This window comes from Sitophilus oryzae, unplaced genomic scaffold (genome assembly GCF_002938485.1).
Source record: "Sitophilus oryzae breed Bouriz unplaced genomic scaffold, Soryzae_2.0 scaffold_1586_pilon_pilon, whole genome shotgun sequence".
NCBI lineage: Eukaryota > Metazoa > Arthropoda > Insecta > Coleoptera > Curculionidae > Sitophilus > Sitophilus oryzae.
Genome location: NW_022146265.1, coordinates 1561474 through 1583213, shown reverse-complemented (window position 1 = coordinate 1583213; position 21740 = coordinate 1561474). Strand labels below are relative to the sequence as shown.

Below are 21740 nucleotides of genomic sequence, written 5' to 3'. Positions count from 1 at the left end.
TTTAAATTTCATAGAAATAATTTCGTAAAGTATTTTAAGTTAACGGTGCATTTTGCTGCCAAAATAATCTGGATATACTTTGTTTTGCGGAGTCCAAACCGCGAAATGGTCTTAAAAACTTAAGTGAGTCGTCTGAACCCATGACTTAAAATAAAAAATTAATTTTACTACAACCAGCTTTTACTAGATCTCCGATCTTCCAACCAGGATGAATGGGCAGTGCGTCTCAATTGAACTTTTACTTTTTGCCAACAACAGCACGATGCAGTATTTTCAGACGATGACCAAAATTGAGTTTCCTTTTAACTATTCGTTACCCTCCCTCTATTTTTCTATCAATTTACGCATCAGTCATAACATTAATATATGAATGAATCACACAAAATATGCCCGTCCCTGACGATGTTTTCTTTTAAATTTGATAACAATATTAATGCTTTATGACATTTTGTGTAATCCATAAAAAAAAACAGTATATTGTTTGTTAATAAAATCAAATGATCTTCTTATCTTTACCAGATGTACTGATAACATTAGTTGCCTGAAATGCGTTTAGCGTTGAAGATGTATCAATTATTTTTATAATTTTAGCAATAAACTCAGTCTTATTATTAGTCAAAGGTAAGAAAGAAATTAACGTTTATGATATATTATCATCGTTTGACATCTAAATAAATATATTTCTGTCATTTTTTTAATTTTATTATTTATTTACTTAGGGTTTTAAATCAATTAAAAAATAGGATTATAACATAGTCCTATAATCGGTCGAGATATTAAATCCCGTGAGTTTTTTTAGGGCACCTTTTTTTATTATTTAAAATAATTTTTAAGGTATTAACTTTAAAAATAAATTAAGCGTGGAAGACACTTATACCAGTGGAAAAAAAGGTTGTAAATAAAAATAAGATGTTTCCTCGAAAACGGTAAGTAGCTAAATGACCAGTGAAGCCTCTACGGATAGAGCCAGTGGAGCTCTATATTCGCCCCATTTAAACTGTGTTTCGAAAATGCATAGTTTCTGAGATATTTAATTATAAAAATTTCGATTATCGATTTTCTCGATATTAAACCTTGAAAAAATATAAACACTTTGAAAAAAATCGAATCATTAACTTTTTTTCCACTTTTCTCACCTGGTACGTTTAGAAGACGTTAATGTAAAATTGTAAATGCAATTTAACCCCCTTTTTAGGTTATGTTGCATTTTAGAAAAATTGCCGAAAATGAAAAATTCGGTTTTATTTTTTCTCACCCTGTATGTACTTTTTTTGACAAACTGTGTACACTAAAAAATTTAACTAAATCAATTAATCAAGTCCAATCTGCATCGATCCACGCCCAAAAAATCTTTCAAACCGGAATAAGTGAAAAAGTTCGATTTTGGTCGGGAAAATATTTGGAAATTTTCGAAACACAGTATTAATAGGGGAATTATAGGGCTTCATTGGTCGTTTAGCTACTTATCGTTTTCAAGCTACTAAATCTTCGTAAAGTCGATTTTTATGTCTATCTATAGAGTCGTGCATCAATGAAATTTTTAATTATTGGTATTTTTTAAAAATCAAATAGTACATCTTATAGAACTTTTGGGGTGCTATTCAGAACTCTAACCAAGAACTGTTTTTCAATATTGCATTTCCTTCGTAAAGTCGATTTTTATGTCTATCTATATAGTCGTGCATCAATGAAATTTTGAATTATTGGTATTTTTTAAACGATGTACTTAAACAGCCGTTAAACGGTAGCCTACTAAAATGCCGTTAATAGATATTGTGACGTCGTTCATGTTGGCGGAAAGTAATGCCTAACCTTAAGCATTTTGCAAGAGCACCTGTGGGTCAGTGGCTGAGGCTATCGCTTCGTAAGCGGATGGTCCGTGGTTCAAATCTCACGCCGACCAAGACTTCTTTTATATTTTTTTTGCTTATAACGTGATCTTATTGCATTGCTTTCACTCTTTTTGATTGGATTGGTTTAGTTATTTGGCCGGTTGGTTAGCGTGGTTATTTGGAGGGTGTTAATTCATTGGTTAGTTGGTTATTTGGTGGGGTTGGTTGATTTTTACTAATTTATATTTGTTTTTTATATTTTTTATCAGTGTCGAGGTTAGTTGCGTTGGTTAAGTTGGTTATTTGGAGGGGTGGATAGCGTTGGTTAGTCCTTATAAAATTCCTATATTTCATAAAGCCGTCAAGTGCGTCACATCAACGACGTCATACCTATTAACGGCATTTTAGTAAGCTACCGTTTAACGGCAGTTTAAGTACAGCCTTTTTTAAAAATCAAATAGTACATCTTATAGAACTTTACATCTTATAGCTACTTATCGTTTTCAAGCTACTAAATCGTTTTCTACGAGTCCTAATAAAAATCTACGAGTCCTAATCTAATTTTATTTTTTAATTTTTGTAGTAAAATATCTCGATTATTTTAGACTTATTTGAAAAAGGGTAAAGGGAAAATATGTTTCTTTTGTCGAGATCTACCAGTCCTGATAATGTGTGCACTTATTTACAACTCATCCTGTGTAAAAATTTTAATTTTAAATCTATAACTTTATTACGAATCATAAATATATACCGGGAGCGTCTCAAAAGTGGCTCACCCCTATAACTTTTTATTTTGTCAGATAAAAAAACGGGATTTGGTATGTTAGTATATGACATAAATTAGGATAGATTAACGTGTTCAATAATTGAAAATAACAATAACCGAAAACAATAATAATTATTGTTTTCGGTCGCTTCTTGTTTCACCGAGTAGAATAACATATCATATGTCAATTTTTGACATTTTTGCTTAAAACAAAATTATATTTTAAATTTCAATCTAGAGTGCCATGGGTGTGTCAAAAACACTAATTTTTAATCAAGGAGCCTTGGAAAAATAGATTTGATTGTCTAATGTTTTTAGTGTCTCTTCCTGGTCGGGTAAAATATGCTCAAATCATAGACTTAAAATAAAATTTATTTTATTTTAAGTATATGGCTCAAATCGTATTTTTAATCATATCTCAATTTTTCCAAATGAAACGAGGGTGGCTCATTAGCATATTTAGAAAAAGCATTTTTTTACGAATAATAATTTGATACCACACACTTGGTATTTCGAGTCAAATCGTCGCTTTGATCCGCATGTTCCAATTTCAAATAAATCATATAAAAATGTCAAAAATTGACATATGAAATGTCATTCTATTCAGAGTGTCATTTTCTATCGAATAAAGTAGAAATATACCGAGGGTGCCATTTATAAATCAAAAGTTGTAGTCATTTCCGGTGAAACAGTAAGTGACCGAAAACAATTGAATACGTCAATCATTCCTAATTTATGTCATATACTAACATACCAAATCCCGTTTTTTTATCTGGAAAAATACAAAAGTTATAGGGGTGAGCCACTTTTGAGACGCACCCGGTATTATAAAAATAATAAAAATCTATATTATAAGTGAATTATGGATTTCGACAACGAAAATACTTTTTTAAAAAATTTTATTTTTCACAAAGTATGTTTAACAGATACAATGAATACAATGGTTAAGAACAGAATGACAATTTTAATGCGCTTGGTTATATTTATAAGTTCGGTTTCGCTCGCGTCTTCGTGGGAATACCATGCAATTTCCTCTCACATAACTCCTCCCTTCTTAAATGGAAAATGTGAGGGGTGGCGAATCATTTTCAGGATGTTCCTCTCGGGGTTGCTTCATTTTTTCTATCTTCTTTTTATAGATAGGCCATGTAATCCAACAAATCATTGCGATGACCAGAATTGTAATGGCAATGCTAGCGAAACTCCATCCTACAGGGTGTATCACTTCATTAAAAGGTTGAAGTAATTTAACTTTTTCCTGAAGTTCAGATATTTCATGGATATTTATTGACTTAATATCGATAGGTTGATCTTCTTTTTGAGTTTTCTGGTCCAACGTAGATTTTCGGTAAGGTAAAGGGCATTCCTTGAATTATTTCTTCTTTATTGATGAATTGATAGCTTGATACATTTACTTCACAGTTCAGTTCGATTTCTATCAGGCTTGGATCGCTGATAAATTTATTTTCTTTTTCATCACCACACTGCTGCTGAATTTTCAATGGTTCTTCAGTAGGTATTGCGACGATATATTTGTTGTTGATTGGTTTTATAATTGGGTTCTTGATGAACGTTTTTACTGTATGGCAGGAGTGGATTTCGGCATCTTTGATTAGTGTCGATATACAGTCGTTGTTTGTTGGCTGAAGTTTATTTGACAGATATGGATGTCTTCGATAACTGGGCATTCTTCTTCTTCATATTGTAGATGGTTCATGCCAAGTGTAAGGAAAGGTTGATTTGGTAAAATTATCGATTGATTGATGGGAATAGGGAATAGGTGAAATGTATCGAAAATCTCTTTTAACGATATTGGAAAATGAACTGCAAATATTATTTTATCCTCTGAATAACTTACTTGAAGGCCAGCTAATTGATAATACGAAATTACATTCTTAAACGTTATTATATTTTGCTCACCATATAACTTAGTTAAATACGATACTGAGTAGTACAGCTCGGATGCAGACATCACGGCGCTATGTAAGGTGTTAAGTTTCGCAAACATTAGTGCGTTTTCTATATTATCTAAAAATGTAATTAAATTTTGGCAATTTAAAATTATTTGATGTAATGTATTTTGGATATTCAAATATTGTGCAGAATTTCTAATTTGTTTTTCCAAATTTTGTATTTTATTTCTTATCATCTTTTGGTTTTCATTAAGGAGAGTTATAGAGTCATTATAACTATTAATGAGTTGCCTTGTTAAAGATATTTGTAGAGATATTTCTTTATGCAAAGAATTTTGATTATTTGATAGTATAGAAATTGCTTTGCCATATTTTTCACCATCTTCGCTATCTAAAGTGCCAAATAACCATTTTGATGTTTTGCCTATAATATTAATTAAACCGCGCTTATTTCGGCGATGAGGCGTAATATTATTTAATTTAGTTTTGGCTGTCAGTATGAAATGTTTCGCATGCGCAAGCATGTTCGGAAAATGAATGTAGTTTGTGGAATGTACTGAGTCATTGTGATATCTATAAATAGAGTCTTCTAAATGATTATAAAATTGTTCAATATTGGATAGCTGGTCATAAATGGGTTGTGTTTGAACGTAATGTAAGAATGTGTGTTTGTGTTCTGTTATTCGTGTCTTGCCTAAATAAAAAGGAAGCAAAGGAGAGTTAGAGTGGATATTATAACTTTAGAAAAGGATAGGTTAATGATTAGTGTTAGTATAGCTACATGAAGGTTGAGACGGGTCAACTTCATCTTCGTTTTGTGTGTCCTGTGAAGAAATATTAGTACTATTAAGAGGTCTCTTAATTTGGGACTTATGAATAACTTTATTTTTGTCAGTAATTATTTTGTTCTCTAAGTTTTGTCGGACGGTATGTTTCGTATGTTTGGCTTTTGTTTTACTTCTTGCTGCCATTTTATTTTTAACATAACATTTGGATCCTGGAGAGAAAGTAGGCGGATTTTCGCGTTTCTCATTTCTCTTCCGAATAGTCTTTTCTTTTGAATTATTACTTTGTTCGGTAATTTTATTATAAAGAAGTTTTAATTTTTCTTTTCTATCGGAAATATATTGGTTAACAATAATATCGTCTGTAAGGTCGAAAGGGTCGATAGATTTTAATCGTCCGTGTATAATATCAAACGGTTTTTGTTTAGTAACACTGTGCACAGACACGAATTGTAACCTAAAATTGCATATTGCATGGTTTGTTTTATAGTTAAATTTTCGTCTTGAAGTTTTAATACTCTACAATTTTCTAAGAGCGATGAATGAACTCTTTCAATTGGACTATTACTGTTTGAATTACCAGGTGTTGTAAAATGAATAGAAATCTTGTGTAATTTGCAAAAGTCTATTAATAAAGAAGTTTTGAATTCTGTTCCGTTGTCACATGTAATCAATTTTGGGATACCAAAATGTGTTATAAAATTTAAAAATCCCTCGTACACTGTCGCGGCTGTACATACCGGTTCTAAAGGGTATGCCTGCGTGTATCGAGAAAATACGTCTATTATTGTTAAAAATTTGGTGTTCTGAATTTGTAAAGTGTCCATGTGGATTGATTCCAGTGGTTCAGAGGGGGTGGCTGTTAAAGAGAATTTTATTTTTGGCGGATGTCTATCGTATTTTGCCTGTTGACAAATTTCACAATTATTTATGTAATTAATAATATCCTGTTTCATGTTTGGCCAAAAATATAATTTTCTTAAATCTAATAGTACTTCGTTAATTCCGCGATGGCACGTTTTCTCGTGGTGGTACTTAATTAGTTCATTACGTCGTTCGTCTCTTGTTACATCATTTAACATGGAATTTGATATAGTTAAGTGATAAGAGTGGTTCTTAAATGTTCGTTGTAATATTACGCTAATTCTTGGATTTAAATTTACATCTGATTTTTGGATAAAAATGCAATAAGTCTTTTTAGGGTCAACGTGTTCTTTGAAGAATTTGATTATGTCGGTTTCTACGTTTTTTGATATATGTACTGTTTTTCTATTTTTATTTTCAAAAGGATTTGATCGAATTACGTAGTAGCGTTCTAAATCGTTTTGTATTATAATTATTTGATTATTGTAGAAATTTACGGGATTCTCCGTTATTGGTACATTAAGAATCGGGTCTTCCGCTGAGGAATGAACAGTCTCGTTGTCACTTACTGGTCTTGCTTCGGGTAATTCTATACCTTTATCTAGTTCAAGGGCGTGTTCTAGCTCTTCTAGTGCGTCCATAGATATTTCTGCTGAACAGTCGTCTAGATATTTTAAAATATCCTCGTCGCTATCTCCCGGGTTTCCAATAATGGACTCATTTTCTACCATATTTATCTCCACTCGAGATAGAGCATCGGCGTTAGTATTAGATTTGCCCTTCTTATATACAATTTCATATGTATATTCCTCTAATTTCAGACGCCACCTTACTAACCTCGAACTCGGTTCCTTTAAATTAAACAACCATTGGAGGGGTTTGTGGTCAGTAACTATCAGGAATTTTCTGCCGAAAAGATATGGCCTGAAATACTTCGTGGCCCAAACAATTGCCAGCAATTCCTTTTCAATCGTGCTGTAGTTTGTTTCAGCTGGATTTAGAGTGCGGGACGCGTAAGCAATAGGAAGATCGTTGCCTACCTTTCCTTGGCTTAACACTGCTCCTATGGCTATGTTGGAGGCGTCGGTGGTCAGCACAAATGGTTTCTCAAAATCTGGGTATTTCAGTATAGGATCGTTACATAAAATCTTTTTACATAGTTCGAAGGTGTCGATGAATTCTGACGTGTGTTCGATTTTTTCTCCTTTTTTCAAACATTTTGTGAAAGGTTTCGTCAGTTTTGCGAAATTTTTGATGAATCGTCTGTAATACCCTAATAACCCAAGGAAGGACTTGATTTCTTTGGCTGTTTTAGGTATTGGGAATCTCGTGATTGCCTCGATTTTCCGGGGATTCGGTTTAACGCCTTCTGGTGTTATGACATGTCCTAGGAATTCTACTTCCTTGCATAAAAATTCGGACTTGTCCAACTGCACCTTGAATTTGGCTTCTCGAAGTTTTTGGAATACAGAGCGGAGGTTTTTTATATGTTCTTCTAAAGTGGTGCTAAAAATAATGATGTCGTCCATGTATACTAGACAAACTTTATGTTGCAGGTCACGTAGTACATGGTCCATAACTCGCTGAAAAGTTGCGGGGGCGTTTTTGAGCCCGAACGGCATTCTCAAGTACTCATAATGCCCGTTCTCTACATTAAACGCAGTTTTTTCAATGGAGTTAGGGTGCATCTCAATTTGATGGAACCCTGATGCCAGGTCTAGCGTTGAGAAATATTGGCAACGTCCAAGTTTGTCTAAGATATCGTTGATATTCGGCAACGGATATCGATCGTCTATGGTCTTCTCATTGATTTTCCGATAGTCAACGACTATTCTCCACTTTTGTCTTCCGCTCGCGTCGAGTTTCTTTGGAACAATCCAAATAGGGCTGCTCCATGGACTTTGACTCGGTCTTATGATGCCATCTTCTAACATTTTATTTATTTGCTTCTGTACTTCTTGCTTATGAACAAAAGGATAACGATATGTTTTTGAGTGAGCCGGAATTTCGTCGGAAGTTTTTATTTCATGTTTAATTTTATTGGTGAAAGTTAGTTTTTGATTTTCTTCATGGAATATATCGGAAAAATCCTTACAAAGTGATGTTAACAATTGCTTTTCTTCGGTATTTAAATGTTCAGTTCGAATTAAATTTGCAATATTTAAATTCTTATTTAATTCAGATTTTGGCAAAAATGTTTCGATATTAAAAAATTCAAAGTTCTCTTTCCGCGAATCGGGGAATGGTATCACTTTCACAGGTTCTGAAAATGATATCATCAGATGTTCGTTAGTTCTATTGAAAACTTCAGTTTTCGCATAGCCTCGAACAGCTGTTGTCAATGTTTCAGGGAAATGCAGGTGGTTGATATATGACTCCGGAATTATTATGTCACCTTCGTAGACGTTCACGGGAATTTTCACAGATGCGATCTCATAGCTATTGACCGATACATCGTGAGAAATATTTTCCGTTTTATTAAAATGTAATGGAATTTTAAGAATGTCATTTACTAGGAAATTATTTTTTAAATCAATAAAAAGTTTTAATTTTTTCAATTGATCTAAACCCAAAATTCCATCAAAAAATCGAAAAGTGTAAATGTAATTGTCTCGTTAATTTTTAATTCTGAAAAGGCAGGTATATTCGCTTTAAATCGAACCAATTTTTCTCCAATACCTGTCTTAATCAGGGTTTCCTGTTGGAAAATTTCATTAGGAAAATATTTTTCAGCAATTATGGGTCTTAATATTGATTGAGAGCAACCAGTATCAATAAGTAATTTTATTGGTGGATTATTGATTTTAATATATGGTAAATTACTATTGATTTCGGTATGCATTTCAGTTAAAGTTATGTTTGGTTCTGGCTTGGGCCAGGATCCTGAAAATTTCCGGTGTTTTCGTCATAAGAATTATCAAAGGTTTCAAAATTTTGATTATTTTGTGAGCCATCATCGGTATAAAATTGTTCGTAATTATCAGTTTCGTATTGTTCTATGTTGTCGGTCTCATCAAAGGGTAAATCAGTTGGGTTATCGATGTTCGATTGATTATCGATTTGGAACAACTCCTGCGAAATAAAATTTCGCGGACCTGTAGGTTTAAAGAAATTAGAAACTGGGCGTCTAAGGCTTGGGATTCGAGACGTGGTCGACATAGGTTCCACTTTATCTAAAGGTTTCTGACCCGTGGGTTTGAATACATCTTTTGGAGGGCCAAATACTTGTCTGTTGGTCGGGTAATGTCTAGGCACATATTGTGTCTGAATGTTTATGGGTTGAGAAGGAAAATTCGGGGGTCCTTGATTTAAAAATTGACTGGGGATTTGATTACGGTTCTGGTTTTGAGGTGGGGGGAATCTTGGAGACTGGTTTTGGAAATTTGTCGGATAATTATATTGTGGATTAGATTGATTAGACTGATGAGCTCTTTGTGTGAAATATGGATGAGGTGTGGTTGGTATGGGTGTGTGTGGTTTTATGTTATTAAAAGTGGACTGGGGTTGTTTAAATAAATTTTGAGTGTACTGAAAATTTTCTTCTTCGGTTATGATTGTGAGAGCACTTTCGAGATTTTCGGGGCTTCTTAGTCGTGTTATGCTTTGTAAAGGTCCAGGGAGGTTACGAATAAAAGTTCTTAGGGCTATTTGCTCGTATTGCTTTTGATAAATTGTTTTGGTCGAAATCGGCATTTCAGTCAGAGGAAGACTGTTTAATTTTTGAGCTAATTGACTACGTAATATTTGCAATCTCTTAGCAAAATCCAAAGACGTTTCTCCTTTATTTGGCTTAGCCATAAAAAGATCTTGTTCTAAACATTCCAAGCTTCTATTGTCGCCAAAACAGGCTTGCAATGCATCTTTGATTTTTTGCCAAGTATCTAGTTCTGATCGGCAACCTACTAATAGTTGAGCTCTACCGACTAACTTAGTTTGTATTACTCTAATTAAATAATTTATCATAATCGCCTCTCTAGAATTACCAAAAGTTGTAAAGAGAAAGTCGCATGCAGAAATAAAACTGTGTAAGGTAATAGAATTTCCGTCAAAATTAGGAATAATGTCTACATACATTTTAAGCATTTGCAGATTATTTTGTGTTTGAGCTTGGCTTTGATTTTCCATCTTATTTGATTTTAAAACTAGTTTATTAGAAAATTCGTTCGTCAAATCGTCAATATTCATAAAAGAATAAAAATTAAAATAAAATAAAATAGAGAAATTACGATAGCAAAATATAATATAGGTAAAATATGTATTCGTATATTTAAATAACTAAAAATAAAAATCGTTTTTGTTTTCTTAAGTAGCTAAATTCACCTTAACTTAAAAATAAAAGAGATTTCCTAAACAGGGAAAGTAAAAGAAATTGACAAAAAGGACTTGGCACTTACCGACTCAACGGGGTGACAAAACCAATTTGGACTCTGCTCTGGTATTCGGCTTTCGATGTCTCACTCCTTACACTACCGAAAATCGGACTCGATGCCGTGGCTTTCCAGAAGTGTTCGTTCGGATCGGCACTAGGGATTAAATCCGCGTTTTTCGCGATAATCAATTCAATGATTTTTGTTGCGACAAACTGCACCAATCCTACCGACTGCGCCAATTATGGATTTCGACAACGAAAATACTTTTTTAAAAAATTTTATTTTTCACAAAGTATGTTTAACAGATACAATGAATACAATGGTTAAGAACAGAATGACAATTTTAATGCGCTTGGTTATATTTATAAGTTCGGTTTCGCTCGCGTCTTCGTGGGAAAACCATGCTATTTCCTCTCACATAACTAGTGTATATTTACTTAAATTTTCTAGAAATACTTGCATTTAGCAAGCGATCGAGAAAAAAAACTGTATTTTAGAATGATAATATTTGATATGACAGTTTCATATTATATTACTAAGTACAATAAATTATATTTAAGATTAAGTAGCGGTATAATATAACTAAACACATTGAATAATTTATGACAATTCGTGATTTTGTATCTTTTCAGTCATAGAAAGCATTGTTCTTGTAATTTTTTCCTTGTACGAAACCCCTATCTTATCGTAAGAAAAATAAAGTGATTTATACCAAACTTTTTAATAAAAATGTTTTACTAAAGTCTTTGTATCTAAATCTTTTCTACATAAAATGAACTGTTAAATTTATTATACAGAGTGGCCAACCAGAAACCACTTGAGACTAGTCGACGTCAAGTTTTGCCTCTAGCCTCTAGTATAGTTTATATGAAGGTTCTTGTTTGAAACTAGTTTTTAGTTTGGCATCATACTAAGTTCCCATGTCTAATATTTCTGAAAATCTTCAAATTTCTTCTATAATATTTATTTCCATCCCTGTACGTTTTCCCTCTTCTGAAGAAGCTCATTATAAACGTAAGCAAAACGTCGAGTTTCAAATTCAATATGACATTCTTGCAAAATCACGGTTTGTGTTTATAAAAGTCCATTTTGGCAAAATAGACTTTTATCAACACTAACTAATAAGAATCTACATTCTAATTATTGAATTCATATTTTTATCAAAAACTATACAGGGTTGTTCACGCTATTCGACACGGAGTATTGTAGCTAATGATAATTTTAGATTTTTAGAAATTGTGAGTAGTTGTTGGAGATAACTACTAAAGCTACAATTTAAAATTATTTTCAAACGCTACAGAGTATTCCAAATAAATAAGATAATATCAAAGTTTTATTTTTTTTAATGAAACATCCTGTATATTATTACATTTTTAGTTGCAGTTGATTAAAATAAACGTAAATTTGATTAAGGTGATTACCGCACTTTAATCTTACCATTTTTAAATATTTACGCTTTTTTGAAAATGAAGTAACAATAAAATTATTTTAATGCTTCATTTCTCTCGGCCTATTTAAGTTTTAAAAACCAAATATTTTACTGATATTTTTTATTTACTATATATTGTGTTGCAATAGTAAAACTAATGCTACCACCTTATAGAGCGTCTAAAATGTATTCTACAAAATTGCTAGCTTTACACAGCAATAATTTATTTAATTTAAATGGAATACCCTGTATATTTTACATGAATCAGATGCACAATGTAATTGTCTGTCAAATTTTATTATGCCATTTTTAATTTCCTCGGGTTTTCGTAGAAAATGCATATTATTAAAATTCAAACTTTATTAATCGATATTTTATCAATATACCCATGGAATCTTGACATTTTAGATTATTTTTAAAGATGTAAAAGAAATTCAAAAAGTACGGATACTGATATTGTCGATATAATTCGCTTTTTTCTTTAAAAATAAAAGTAATTTAAATATTTTCCAAAAGAGGACCAATTAATAATATCTGATCCTAGTATTCAAACTACATTAATTGACTATTTGCGTTGATTATTACTTAATTGCTTCAAATAATAAAAAAATAATTTTGTATGTGTATATTAGGCAGTATAGTAAAAAGTTCTTTTAAATTTTATTTCACTTTATGTCTAGTGCTTATTTATAACAAGACAGACGTTCACATTCATAACTTATTAATATATTGATTTCTGATTCAAATCCACATTTATTTAGAACAATTTATTAACTTTACTTAATTAAGTATGTAATTAATTAATATTTGGGCGGAAATAATGGTGGTATGTGGTATTTTTAAATGGTATACTGTTTTAAAAAGATTTAAATAGTTTTCTTTTTATAAACAAATGGGCTAACAATATTCTCATTTTTATCATCTGTATATTTTGTAAAATTGATACTTAAAAAAAAAATTTAAATGTCAATATTCCTTGGGTATATCGATAAATGAGGTCTAAATTATAAGTAAATGCATTTTATAAGAAGGCTTGAAGAGATAGGTAAAAAATGGTAGGTATAATACAATTTGATAGACAATTAAATACTGTGAAATCAGTGACTGATCAGTGTACTTGTGAAACACTAGGTCTGTTCGTTTTCCTGTTATTATCGATTCTGAATTGTCCTAGAACTCTCCAGCGCATGCTCAAATGAAATAATATCTTCATATTTCTTTCTGCGCATACGCATCACAATTCTAGGACGGTTCAGAATCGGTAATATCAGGAAAACGAAAAAAGCTACTGATGACATACATCACAAGTACATGGGAGAGGTAGCCAACGGTCGGTAGAGGTAGGGAGTATGACACTGTAAGAAGACGCCTTTTTATAAAATGCCGGATGTTACAATTTGTTATGTTCTATACTTTTATCTTTTATTACAGGCAACTCAACAACCCGATTAAATGTAGTAGAACCTAGAATCGTTGGCGGAGAAGAAGTTAATATAGAAAACTTCTCATATCAAGTGTCGTTACAGTATGCAGAACAACACTTTTGTGGAGGTAGCCTAATTTTACCCAACACAGTTTTAAGCGCAGCACATTGTTTTGGAAATGAGTAAGAATAAAATACACGTGATACAAGCATTATATTCTAATATTATTCTAGTATTTTAAGCATATCTAAAAAATTTCTTTACGGAGTTAGCATCAAATTAACAATCAAATATTCTTCAAACATTCAAGTGCATAACAAATTTAATGTTTTATATCACATTTATCTTCCTATTGAAACGGAGGTGTAGGTAGCTTCATAGACGCTTAAAAATATGCCGTGCAGCTTGTGTAGCCTAGCGGCAGTCTTGCCAACTTTTTTGCCAAGAATTTCCCACAAACCATTTTCAAACAAACATTGATATTTTCTAATATTTTCAATATCTACTTAATTCCATATTTTTTCAATTTCAGTTATGCAAGTTTAAACAGGCTATTTACAGTAAAAGTTGGAACCAATAAAACTAGTGGAACTGACGGTCAAACTATTCAGATGTGTTCAGTAAAAATACACAAAAGTTACAATTCAAGTACTATTGATTACGATGTTTCCATAGTAAAGGTAAATTAAAACAAATAATACAAAACAAATAACATTTTTTATTCAAGTTTTATTGTAGTTATGTTCAAATGCAACTTTAAATACAAGAGTACAAACAATAAGACTTTCTGAAAAAGATAATTATACTGAAAATAGTTACGCTACCGTTAGTGGTTGGGGATATGAAGTCGTAAGTATAAATATATCTGTTTTATATTCATAACCAAATTTGAGATATAGGTTCAAACCTGACAACTTTTACCTTTTGCAAAATTAGCTAAAACTAATATAAATTTAATTTTAATTAAAATACATGTGCGCATATTTGAAGTGAAACTTCTACTTACTTCCGTCTATATATCTTGTCCGTCTGTCCGTCTGAGGACTCCATTCGGGTACCACTTGCCGAGTTTGGTTCCAATCGACCCATAATTAAGAAAAATCCTGATGATTTCGTCCTTCGTCCATTTAGAGGCATCGCATCGGTTCGAAACTTCGAGGGCGCCATACTGTAGCCCGTCCCCAATTACATACATATATATACTGCCATTACTCGCTGACGAGTATATGACACGCATCAGAAGATGATCACGCAAGGCGTTTGCTTTCATGAGCTCTTCTGTGACTGAAAAGCCCGATACCTGATGTTATCTGTCTACCGCACTCCAGACATTCAAAAATCTCATTGCTTTGTTGCCTCTTTACTTTTTGGTTGTCGCTGTTAACTGACTTTACAATTCTTCTCCATTCCGTTCTATTGTGAGCTGCTTCTTCCCACTCATTCTGCTTGTTAATTCCCTTTAAGTTTTCGTGGAAAATATCCTTGTACCTTTTGAGTTGTCCATCCGGCCTCCTCTAACCGTCTACAAACTCACCGTAAAGCAGAGATTTTGGTATGCGGTTTTCTTGCATTCTGCATACATGACCAACCCATCTTAAGCGGGACTTTGTAATCATGACTTCAATACTCTCGCAGTTAGCTTTTTCAAGGACCGATACGTTTGAGACATGATGGAACCATTTGATTCTTAAGAGTTGTCTAAGATGTGTGTCTTGTGCTCAAGTCATGATTGTAGAAAACCCTGTCTTTTAATTTTCAGAATGCTCTTGAGGCGCTGCTAATCCTGGGCTGAAGTTCAGAGTCGATATTGGCCTTTTCCGAAATCAAACTGCCGAGGTAGTTGAATTCCGCTACATATTCCAATAGTTCTTCTCCGATTTTTATAGCATTGTTGTGATCTTCCGGGGGAGTGCACATAATTCTAGTTTTATCGATGTTCAGCTTCCTGTCCCAAAGCCTCGTATGCCCATGTATATGTGTTCAACATTTCTTGCAATTGCTGTAACTTATTTTCAACTACAGTAGAGTCATCAGCGTATTAAAGTTCTTCTAGATGAATTTTGTACGTGTTTTTGTCCTGAGTCTTTTTGTGTTGAAAACAGACCGCCATCGTATCTGTATCTAATGCCCAAACCTCTCTCCTGCAGTTTTCTGTCCACTATAATGGAGACCGCTGCCATGAATATATTGAATAGGAGAGGCGCTAAGACACATCCCTGCCTAATGCCTGTGTTTGTTAGGAAGAGATCGCTCAGGTGATCCTTGATAATGATACTCTTGACTCTTGTTGTTATGGAGGCTTTTACACACTGTAAGAAATTTGTTGGGTACTCCGAACTTTTTCATAATTGCCCAAAGTGGATCTCTATTCACAGAGTCGAAGGCTTTTGTTAGACCGATGAATGCAACGTAAAGTTTGGACTGCTGCTCTTTTACTTTTTTCTGTAGCGGATGGAGAATATGGAATCGACGGTACCGCGGTTGGTGCGAAAACCCGTTTGCGATTCTGGGAGGATTTTTTCTATATGTGGGTGCAGGCGGTTTGACATAAGTCAAATTCCTCGGTAGTTTCCGCAGTCTGATGCACTTCCTTTGTTCTTAAATATATTCACTATATATTCGCGTTGCAAAAATCCTGATGCACCTCTCCGCTTTCCCATATGACATCGAAGAGATCCTTAAGATGACCAATAAGGTCTTTACTTGCACACTTATAGATTTCCGCCGGAATCGAGTCCTAGCCAGCTGATTTGTTGTTTTTAAGCTGTTTTATGGAGTCCTTTATTTCCTGTTCTGTTATTGGAATGTCTAATACATCGAGGGCTTATCGTCCCACTCGTCCTATCGCTCGTCCCCAATTATGCCCAAATCGACCCACATTTTTCTTCAATATCAAATCGTTAGTCTCACCCTGATGAAGATGTAAACGAATCATCGTATCCAACTTTGCGCTGGGACCGTGTGCACCGTCGCTCACATAGCCTACCCACCAAATTTGGTAGCGATCGGACGACATCAACTTTTGACGTTTCTCACGTAAAAACGAACTGTCACAGTGACACGTGTCGTACAGGTCAAGTTGATTTTGGTCTAATCTATCGACATACCAAATTTCATTTAAATTGGACGATTTTTTGATTTGATTCATTGATGATGGGGTTTAGTAGTATTACAACATCGTCAAAATATCATAAAAAGATCTACATTCCGCATTTAAGCCCTCTAGCTCACATAGGGTCCGAGTTACGACGCTCCAAGATGGTTACCACTTTCCCTTTCGTGTCTCGTGTGTCATGGCCGTGTCACGGGCTTCAATTTTTACTCCCATCGTGCGTAAAGAAGGTTCACTTCAATAAATGACATGGATATAATTTCTTTTTTAGGAGAACGGTAATCTGTCATCAGCACTTCGAGCTGTATCTGTACCGATTACTTCCAGAACATACTGTACCAATGCATATAGTAGAGTGATAAGTATAACAAGAAATATGATCTGTGCTGGTTATAGCGAAGGAGGAAAAGACGCTTGTCAGGTAATTGTAGAAAACACTCTATGCTTAACTACAGTACTACAGTTCATACCAAATAAACTTTTAGTCACGTGATTAAGCTTGACCGGCAGATTTTTATGGTTATGAAGCTACCTTGTACCACTTCGCACTAAAAGAGGTTCACAACAGGTATCACAACACAATTCATTTAAACCAAAAGCTCGTAATACAAAACTAAAGTATCAAAACGAATGACAAAATGCCAGGAACTAAATAAATAAATGTGGCAACTTGACATTTTTTAAAGCAGAGCTACCACCTGAAGCCCCCGCGCGAAATTTAAATTCCAGTTAGTCAGCACGGCGCGGCGCCGAATATGTCTATGGTTGGCAACAATGAATTTAAAAATCGCGCCCTCGATTACGTAACTAAAAGTTTAATTGATATGAAATATATTTCAATGTTTCCTCAAACAACTAATACAAACCTGTAGATTACAGCAATCTTTTATCAATCCAATAAAAACAAAGTTTGAAACTAATAACACATAAAGAAAGAATTTCTATTATCAATGTGACAAATTTAATAGTTGTGTGTCTTATATCTTAATCTTCGAATTTATATTTGTCATAATTTTAAGTAAAATGCCATATTTTATTGAGTTAAACTATCTGTTAATATAATTATAGCATGACTTAAAATAATTGTACCTCGTTTAGTTTTATGTTAGTCATAAAATATTTTTGATTTAATACCGGGTGACTCCTTTTTAATTAAATAACTTTGAAATTGCAAAATATTGAAAAAAAATCCTAGTTTTACATTAAATAACAAATGAATATAACATACGGTTAAATTAGATGTAAGCTTAATTGCTTAATCAAAGAATTTTATCCTTTATCTGGATCTTTGATTTTTGTGTATATTTAAATACACACATGGGCAAAATTATTGCATATATTGTCTAAAAATATACGGAAATGAATTTAAAGAATCTTTTTTTTATACATAGCTTTGATAATCTGTAATAAACATTTTTTTGTTAAAATGGATATGGTAAACAATGTTTATAGTTCTGATCCAATATTATTACAAACTCATGCACATTTCGATTTGTGGTCTCTTGTAGCGATGGGAACTATCGAATGAATTAGACTATCGAATGGTTAGTGAATGAATGATTTCAACTATCGAATGGTTTCATTCGAATAAAATCATTCATTCATTTGTATACTAAAGCATATGTGACAACCTCGCCGTGCGAATAAATGGTTATCGTTAAGCCACGACTATCGAATGCTTTTGATAAATGAAATTTAGTATTCGTTTGATTTTTGTGTGCGTCAGTGCATTATTAGTTCTTCCAAATTTATATAACTTGCCTTCTAAATACTGCGCTATTTTTGCGTTTATTAAAATATTTAAAATACTAAAGTAGTAGTGTTTTTTTTTAAATTGACGATTGTGTACGTGTGCAGGTGGTAAAAGTTTTTCCGAAAATTTGTGTGATTTTCCGATCTTTCAATTATTTAATTTTATACGGTATATGGTCTATTTTTTTAATGGGAAATTTTGAGAAGTAACAATTTTTAAAAGAGATGAGGTGAACTTACAATTAATTTTAAAAATACATATGTATTTGTATTTTAAATGTTTTAGTAATATGAATTAGTTGAACTTAATAATCATATTTAATTAATGTGGTAATGTGGTTATATAAGTAAATGGTTATCGAACTCAAATTTTGGGATGAGAAAATTAAATTGATTGATTAAAGTTTTACACGTGCCAATTTAAAAAAAAAAGTTAACGATATTTGTATTTTGTTTATGCTAATTCTCTTACATGTAGATTTCTGCGAAGAAATGTTTCATTTATTTTTTAAAGTAAATGCCAGTAAAAGCAAATATTATTTTTAAATACTAATACAAAGTAATAAACATATATAATTTTGATTTCTAATTTTTTATTTATATTTTTCTTCTATTACACTGCATGCTTAGAAAATTAATAAATGTTTATATTTCATGATTTTAAAATTTGTTGTTAATATAACAAATTAGTTCTGTAATTATTATTATTTAATAAACCAACGTTGCCAAAAAATTTAGAGACTATATTATTTTTAAATAGGATCTAATATAAATAATTTTGACTTCTAATTTGTTGTTTATATTTTGCTACTACTTAAAAAAATGTTTATATTAAATGATTTTAAATTTTGGTGTTAATAGGTATAATCTTAATCTAATTACTGTTATTATTATTTATTAAACCAGTTTTGCTTAAAAACATTAAAAATAATTTTCCTACATCCAAAATAAAAAGTATTATTGCAGTGTAACAACAGAATATTAATAAAAAAAATGCAAAATATATAGTCATATCACAGGTCATACTATCCCTAACTAACTATAATACCAAAGAATAATATTCTTTGCTAATACCAACTAATACGAATATACGGCAACAGCGCCGTTCATAATGTATTTTTTGTGTAAATACTAGCACCTCAATAAAAAATAATGTGTCCTTATCTTTATCTGACTCAAAATCAAAGATGCCGGCTTTTTTCATACCATTGCCACCGACCGCCGACCGCTGTCGGGTTTCTAGGAAAGAAGCCTACGTCGCCGGGCGACAACTAAAATCCAGTTTATATTTTATTATAATCGATCCTGACGAATAAATGAATTTTATAAATGAATGGTTTTTGCTGCCGAATTAATATATTTCAAGGCAGATGACGCATCTATTCGATATTTTTATTCGAATAGTTTTCGACGAATGTTTTCTTACTAGCTATCGAATTATTCGAATGAATTACAACTATCGAATGTTTCGATAGTATTCATTCGATAGTTCCCACTACTAGTCTCTTGAGTTTCAGAAGAAATTTGACCATTGTTTTGGCCTTAAAATGCCTAGAAACATTATTTCACAGTTTAATAGAGTCAGAATAGTAACACTGTCTCAACAGGACTACCGGCAAGTTGCAATAGCTGAAATTGTAGGAGTTAACCAAAGCAATGTTTCACGATTATTAAAAAAATTCAGGGATACAAACGAGATTACGGACCGGCCTGGAAGAGGTAGAAAGAGAGTTACTACTGCTGTGCAAGACCGTTACAATCCCCTGCTTTCTAGTACTGCTATTAAAAATCAGTTAGCTCGCCTTGAATGAGTAAATGTTTCAAGAAAGACCATAGCAAGAAGACTCCATGACAGAGGATTACATTGAAGGAGGCCTCTACGTGTTCCGAAGCTTAGAAGCTTAATTTACAACACAAAATTACGCGATTACAATGGGCTGAGGAGATGAGAGCAAATGGACCTAATTAGAATTTCGTCATGTTTAGTGATGAAACAAGAATAGGCCTCGTGTCAGACTCGCGACAAACTTTGGTCTGGAGAGCATCTGGAAGACGAGCACGCTTGAATGCAGCTCAACCCCGTGTCCCGTTTCAAGGGGGAAGCATTATGGTATGCGCAGGTATAATGCACGGAGTTCGAATCCCTTTTGTTTTTATTGATGGCACAATGACAGGTGCCCCATATCTTAGAGACGTTTTAGAGTCTATTGTGCGTCCATTTCGAGGGGCAGGGGGGGATTAATTTGTTTATATGGACGATAATGCTCCTCCCCATCGCACTTTAGCGGTTCGCAAATTTTGTGAGGAAGAGGGTATAAGGAAGACTGTGGTGGCGACCGATGTCTCCAGATATGAATGTAATCGAGCATGCTTGGGACATGCTAAAATGCCATATTGCCAAAGGAAATGATCCCCCCGTACCTTAAATGAACTGAAAATTGCTGCGGGCGAAACATGTGAAGCCATTCCTCAACATCTTCTGGACAACTTAATTGAGAGCATGCCACATCGTCTCACAGCTTGCATTGAGGCTCGAGGAGCCAATACAGACTATTAGTTGTGAGAAATAATTAAAATTTTTCAATATTTTTTTTTAATATGAAATTTGTTTTTGTTGATTTTCACTCATTATGAAATAAAATTATAATAATAGCCTAGTTGCACTTAGATTTTTAATTTTATGTTAGTTAGTCGTGTAGTAAGCCAATATGTCCAAAAATATAAAAAGAATCAGGTCAAAATAAAATAAAAATATCGTTATATGCAATAATTTTGGCCATGTGTGTAAGTTACAGTTGGGGGTTGGAATTTTTGGTATTGCAACAGCAAAATAAAACACTAAATCACCACAATACACCAAAACACTTTTACTTTGACACTGAACACGCGTTTCGCTAACATCATCGCTAGCATCATCAGCACATGATTAAAACTGGAGTGATATCAAGAGATATTTAAATAAAAAAATTGATTATTTATCAACTGTTTTTGCATTTCTCATTTTTATGCATTGAAAAACTGAAAACAGTTTTTGTAATAAACGGATTACTCTCTATTTCAGGGAGACAGTGGTGGTCCATTAGTTCAGAATAATACTCTTATTGGAGTTGTGAGTTTTGGAATGGGCTGTGCGCAGAAATCTTATCCTGGAGTATACTCGAATGTTGCCAATTTAATAAGTTGGATTGCCAAAAATTCTGATTATGTACCAACCAACAGTGCTCCGAAGATATACACTGTTTGGTGGTTTTACGTTTTCTGTTCATTGTTGTATTTATGTGTATATAATATTTAAATAAATATAATTTATAATACTTGTAAAGCTTTAATTATTAGTATTAAGTCAGGCTGGGGAGCATTTCATTTCTTAAAACTACCTGCTATTATACATCTATTCCCAAACTGTGCTATAAAAGTGCACTGTGAAGATGTGCAGGGCGAGTCACGATAGTGTAAAGCTCATTATCTAATTATGTAAAAAATTTAAATACAA

The 21740-nt window shown here is 32.9% G+C and overlaps 1 protein-coding gene across 1 annotated transcript; it reads left to right on the top strand.

Annotated features, from left to right (window-relative positions):
• Window positions 1-533: 533 nt before the first annotated feature.
• On the top strand, window positions 534-21561 carry LOC115879726 (trypsin-2-like). Its single transcript, XM_030896689.1, has 6 exons — window positions 534-621; window positions 13391-13565; window positions 13916-14063; window positions 14122-14232; window positions 16767-16916; window positions 21309-21561. Exons 3-6 carry the CDS (start codon window positions 13995-13997, stop codon window positions 21540-21542), a joined length of 564 nt encoding a protein of 187 aa, XP_030752549.1. The 5' UTR covers window positions 534-621; window positions 13391-13565; window positions 13916-13994; the 3' UTR covers window positions 21543-21561.
• The last annotated feature ends 179 nt before the right edge of the window (window positions 21562-21740 follow it).

Coding starts and splice junctions, on each gene's coding strand:
- LOC115879726 (XM_030896689.1), top strand. CDS start 13,995: ATGTGTTCAGTAAAAATACACAAAAGTTACAATTCAAGTACTATTGAT. Junction 14,064..14,121: donor ACGATGTTTCCATAGTAAAG/GTAAATTAAAAC, acceptor GTTTTATTGTAG/TTATGTTCAAATGCAACTTT. Junction 16,917..21,308: donor GAGGAAAAGACGCTTGTCAG/GTAATTGTAGAA, acceptor TCTCTATTTCAG/GGAGACAGTGGTGGTCCATT.